Below are 6,294 nucleotides of genomic sequence, written 5' to 3'. Positions count from 1 at the left end.
CTCTCTCTCTCTCTCTCTCTCTCTCTCTCTCTCTCAAGACAAGCAGAGGGGTACATTGTCTGCTAGCTCAAAGGGGAATCAAAGAGTATGTTTTCTACAGTAACTGCATTTTTGTATGCGTGTTCACACTTACCATAGCAAGTGCGTCTGTCAGGGCCCAGCTTCATGAGGTGAGGGCAGGCACACGAGAATGTCTGGTTGTAGTTGATGAGACATAGATGAGAGCAGGGATCCTTGCCATCTTTAGCCGCACATGGGTTAGGAGCTGGAGAGAAGTTGCAAGGACTACTTTAAAGCAAATGTGTATTTCGGTGGTTGGGGTAAAACTGTGGTATTCTCAACAGAATGATCTAGAATTGTGTAGGTATTTTTCAGTTAAAGAACTTGTATAAATTAAGAAAAATAGGACTATTTGAAGCGGAATGTGAATAAGTTTATGTACTCTGGTACTGCATTGGTAAATATTTGTGATGTCTGTCCTTCTTCTTATTTTATTTTTATCATGCGCCACTTTCCCCCATGACTCCAGTAGGACTCAGATGAGGGTGTTGCACATTTCCTTGCACATGTGATGTTTTGGTGTTGTTGTTTTTTTGTTTTGTTTCTTTCTGTTAACTGTCAAGTGGGAACTAACTTTTTTTTGGTACGTTTTTGTGTTTCTCTTATTTTCCTACAATACTGTTATAATAAAATAAAAAATAAATAAAAAATGTATTATTATATTATTAAAAAAACCAACTCACTATACTTAGAACATCTCATAAATCAGCAAGTACAATATTGAGTTGTAACTCTCATTAGGAATTTGGTAGTTATATATCAGTTGTTTCCATAATAATATGTGATATTATCTTTATTTCAAGCTGTATTTCTACAGTATGTGCAGGCTTATGTGTGTGTTTCTCACCCTGCGGCTGTCTGGATGGATGGTAGACCTGAAGGTCAAAAGGTTGTGTGTTGGTTCTCTGGACCACAGTGACGTTGCCTCCTGTCCACTTGTTTGCCTTTGCCAGTGTGTTTGTCCTCCAGTCTGTCCAGTAAACCTCCCCTCCATACATAGTGACGGCGAAGGGATGTGACAGATACTCATGTCCCCTCAGAACCTCGATCAGCCCGGAACCATCATACTTGGCTGAATAAATGGCATCAGACCTGTGTATAGCACACATTGCAATTAATGCCTGTGTGCGACTGAAAGATACAGCATGTGCAAGTAAAGGTGTTTTCTGAATGTGATTGTGTTCATGTCTGGGCTTTTTTTAATGACCTGGCATCAATCCAGAAGATGCGGCGCTCTAGATAATCTACAGTGAGCCCATTTGGCCAGCCTCCATTGCCAGTTTCCTTATGGATGGTCTTCCTCCCTTCTCCACTCATGGATGCAGCTTCAATCCTGGGCAAGCTGGCATCCCAGTCTGTCCAGAACAGGATCCTGCAAATGTCATGCATGCCGCAACATGTTCATGCAGTTATTGAATCATTAACCTACAGTATGTTCAGGAATCAGATCTGTATATAGCACAACTTTTCAATTAAATCCTGGGTATGACTGCTAAACAGCTCCCAGCTACCAAAAGTCATTACTATTAGCTTGTATTGTATATGTGCATTCTTTGATATTGGCAGAAGGTACAGTAATTGTACCCGTCCCGGGGATCCAGGGCGATGGCTCGAGGGTGCTCCACCTCCCCGGCCAGCAGCGTGGTCCTCATGGTGCCGTCCAACTTGGCCACCTCAATCTGATCCAGGTTGCTTTCCACCCAGTAAATGTTTCCTGCTATCCAGTCCACTGCCAAGCCCTCAGGGGTAGCCAGGCCATACTGAATCACCACATCAAAGCTGGTTAAAGCTGCAAGGAGAGATACAAATGATCAATTGTTCTCTTAGAGTTAGTTGACTTGAAGATGTGTTATCACCCCCTTCCCTTTTTATACAGTGGAAATATATGCTTGATTGCGTCTTTAACCCTGAACATTTCAACAAAAGTCCTAACCTTTGTTTGTTTTTCAATGTATAGCCCTTACTATCTAACATGGTGGAAAAGAAAGAACAAGCAGTGTCTTCTCATATAATCCATATTTGTAGAGAAATCTGATGTAACCGTGTCCATTGTACTACTGATTAAAATAAATATTTCTCCGGGCGTTTGAGTTCCTAATTAATTCACACAGTATTTCAATATAGACCGATAAAGGCTCCGAAGGCTTGGATTTGCTGATGGAAACATTTCAGATTGTGCTGTAACCCGAAGCGCTGATCTGCTTCGCTTCAGTATTTACTAATTATGTAAATGTAATCTAGCTATTTGGATTCAAAGCTAACATTGCATCACAATCTGTAATTCCTTTAATGAAATGCTTGGATGCTTTGTTCATGAGAAAACACATGTCAGAAGGATTCAATGAAAACACATATGTTTACAGTAGTGGCTCAGCAGGGGGTGTACATATGTGGTGTCTTGCAGGGCTAAAGAGACACAACCTCTTTCTATCCCTTTCATTCTTCACTGGGCTCTAATCAGAGGGACATCTAATTATTTGATGAGTCATTATCCTGTGTGTACTGTAGCAATGAAAACACACGCTCACTGAATGTAGCCCATTGTTTGCGCTTAGTAAACCTTGCAAGCAACAGCCATGTGCACAGACAAATTCATATATCAACAAAACCGAACTGTAGACTTGTACACATGATTGTATTCATATTATTACTACTGCTGAGGTGATTATAAGATGTTATCCACAGTGATCATGATCGACTTGTCTGGCCTTTCTAAAAAGACACCTGATTTCTGCTTCGCACCAAAAGTGAACATGCTCGCTAGGCAGTGCCACAAACATTTTAATAGCTATCACTGACATGTCAAATAAGTATAACGTTTTGACCTTAAAGGAGACCTATCATGCTATATTTGAATAATATATTGTAGGGCCATACCTATATAAGATATATTTATACGTTTTTTTTTTTCAAAATACCAAACAGATCATGCATTTTAGCCATGCCTCATTTCGCTCTATTTTGCTCTCCTCCACCCCTGTCTTTGCATGCGCTGCAGCTGACCACGCCCCCCTGCAAAGGAGGGGCCCGAGTTACAGGCGTCATGTTACCATGCTGTTACCATGCTGTTACCATGCCACGGCAACCTCTCATTCCCCTGATTGGTGGAGAGTTGGCCATATAGGCGGAGCTCCTCGTCACTGACATCAGACTATTTTCAAATCTGTATCAGTCTGTATCAGATCCGTTAAAGCCCTGTTTTTAGATATTTTGGGTATGGAGGAAAAGAGAGAGAGTTGTGTTTTCTGACACTTGGTGAGTTCCCTGACACACCGGGACACATATTCATGTATAAAAGACGTACAAAGGTGCATTTGGCATGATAGGTCCCCTTTAACATAACTACAATATATTTCCCCAGTGTGCAATACCATATAACGATTAAAATGCTATGACTTTAATAAAACCCATTGTAATAAAATTGTTCTTGACACTTAATAATCCAAAGTCTGTCTTTACTTTATCTGACGGCGCTTTCTTACTCAAATGCAGTGTTGGGACTAACGCAGTAACTAGTACTCTAACGCATTACTTTTTAAATTCAGTAACTCAGTTACCGTTACTACATGGTGCGTTACTGCGTTAGTTTTTTTATATAGTCAACAGCCAGGCGAACAGAGATGATAACTGTACTTAAGTACAGTACTTGAGTAAATGTACTTTGATACTTCCTGTGTCACATGCGGAGACGGGCTGTGGGCGTGTTTGTGTTGTTTACTAACAAGACTATCATGGCGGCGGCGGAGTCTAGTTTCTCCACCTGGAGATATTCTCACTATTTCACTTTTGTCGAGCACAAAGAAAAGAACGTTTTAGTTAAATGTAAGTTGTGTCTTGGCGGGTCAAAGATCCTATCTACTGCCCAAACCAGTAATTCAAATCTCTTAAAACAAATGCAAAAACAACATGCTGGGACGAAGCTAGTAGCTAAGACCACAGAGACTCAGCCGACGCCACTCCACCTCCACCTAAGCAACAGCGGCTGGATTTTAACCAAGGGACTGCTGGCCAGGGAAAAGTGAATAAAGCCATTGCACGGTATGTTGTAGAACACATGCAGGCTATTGCTACAGTGGAGTCACCCGCTTTCAGGGAGCTAGTTAGCATGATAGCATGTCCGGGCGGCACACGGCATATGGGACGGAAAACTTTTTCCAACTACCTGGAGAAAGAATATACAAAAATGGAAAGCCAGCTAATATCGATGCAATCCAGATTGCATATAATGCATGTCAAGTTGATCAACAGATTGTATTATTCTCCAATGCAATAACAGTACTGAAAGGAAGGCTATAAGGGCATTAATGGGAGCCCTTTTTTCAACTAACCAAAACGTTACTTTTCACAGTAACGCATTACTTTTGGGTGTAAGTAACTAGTAAAGTAACTGAGTTACTTTTGACATGAAGTAACTAGTAATGGTAACTAGTTACTGGTTTTCAGTAACTAGCACAACACTGCTCAAATGTAATGAAAATTCCCATATATGCATAAATGTAGATTAACCCTATCCGCTGATAAAGAACGTGTGGGAAAGTTCTGGAAGAAATCGATAGGTGGACCATAACTTTACGAAACATCCATAATCTGTAAAGACTGTATATTCAATCCTACAGTAGATGATACCATAACTCTTTTAAACCACATTGATTGTGTTAAACATTCTCACTAGTGATGTTACGTATTGCGCCGAGGCTTCGGAGCGTGTGTCGAGTAATCCCCGAAGCTTTCTGTGAAGCATGTATCGAGGCTTGTATCGTTTTGGGCCAGTGACGTCATCGATGACAAACGAAGCCTCGCTGCCTGTCGATACCACGTGACTGCTTCACGAAGCGATTCAGATCGGTTGAACCGTTGAACCACAACGCTCATAATACCCATGGATGTATAATAAGAAGAACCATATTACCCCTCCTGTACCCGGCGGGCCCGGGGACAGGATGGAATCAAGAGAGCTCAGACCCTCACTTATAGAGGTCGGAACATGTCATAATAAATAGATACAAGCATAAATAAATGTATGAATAAAAACATCAATAAATACAGGAATACATATCTTGCAGTGTTTTCAGGGAGATTCAGTGTGTGTGCTGTGGCTCAGCTGGAAAGCAGTTGACTCATGACCGCAGGGTCCCTGGTTCAACGACTGAACAATACGTATTTTTTGTTGTTTATAAAAGCTACAGCTAAATGAGATAATGTAGTTAATACATGTATTCTTTGATATGTTTTAGCCTTTCTCAGGATACAACATGGTTAAGTTTATGAATATTATTAAGGAATACAAATCCCTCTTTGCAATGTTTACCAGCCTCCTTAGGCTTTTCAATCACAATCATTAAACTGGAATAAATACAATATTGTTACCATGAAAATATGATTTTATGTTCGTTGTTTGGAGTTATTTCTAAGGCTTTACTCATTGGGAACTCGGTATGAGATAGAGCACACTGTTGAGATGTCCAACCTGCCTGTTTTACACACTTTGACCAACAGGGGGGTTTGTGTTCAAATGAAGCCCATGATGAAGCCTCATGAGATGAACCCTTTTGCGAACCAATTGGCTGGAAAGCTTCAAAGCTTCATAAGGCTTCATCTCGCCATCACTAATTCTCACCTCCATTCTCGGACAGCTTCCCGCGATAGATCTTGTCCTCCACCACATCCGTCCAATAGAGGGCGCTCTCACTGATATGGAAGTCCAGGGCAATGGTGTTCCTCAGGCCCGGTACCAACACACTGAACTCTCCTTTATTCAAATCAATGCGGCGGATCTCATGGCGGTTTGAGAAAATGATAAAGGGTTTGAAAGGATCTGTGAAGATTGACAGAAAAACATTGTTGGGTGTCTTTAAAAGAAGAACTAAGCAGCTGTTAAAGGGTTAAACACTTCTGCTTGGTTATCTTTGATTGTTACTCATAATTCGGTTCTGCTTCACAGCATGGAAAACATTGCAGCCATGTTCCACTGCGGTGTGTGTCCAATGACAGAGGGGCTGTGTTTAAAGTGGCTCTAATCCTGGGTAATTAAAACGCAGTGTAAATAAGACAGGGGTTATCTGCACCTAACAGGCAGCCAGATGAATGACACGGTGCTGGGGGCTAGTCTCTAAGACCTGGACAATCACAAATTCATAATTCCTCATTGGCTAGTTGCTGCAGGGAGGAAACATATTTTGTATGTGGATGATAAAATTCAAAGCTGATTAACTGTGACTGAGCACGTCTTGCCCT

The 6,294-nt window shown here is 41.2% G+C and overlaps 1 protein-coding gene across 1 annotated transcript in view; it reads right to left on the bottom strand.

Annotated features, from left to right (window-relative positions):
• Positions 1–133: 133 nt before the first annotated feature.
• LOC117539790 (low-density lipoprotein receptor-related protein 1-like) overlaps positions 134–6,294 on the bottom strand; it is a gene marked incomplete at both ends in the record, with an annotated part of 28,139 nt that continues 21,978 nt past the window's right edge. Inside the window, 5 exon segments of the mRNA XM_034206114.1 lie at positions 134–265; positions 908–1,152; positions 1,268–1,432; positions 1,645–1,849; positions 5,678–5,875. Coding sequence (XP_034062005.1) covers positions 134–265; positions 908–1,152; positions 1,268–1,432; positions 1,645–1,849; positions 5,678–5,875 — 945 coding nt within the window.

This window comes from Gymnodraco acuticeps, unplaced genomic scaffold, assembly GCF_902827175.1.
Source record: "Gymnodraco acuticeps unplaced genomic scaffold, fGymAcu1.1, whole genome shotgun sequence".
NCBI lineage: Eukaryota > Metazoa > Chordata > Actinopteri > Perciformes > Bathydraconidae > Gymnodraco > Gymnodraco acuticeps.
This window is presented reverse-complemented; position numbering and strand designations above follow the sequence as displayed.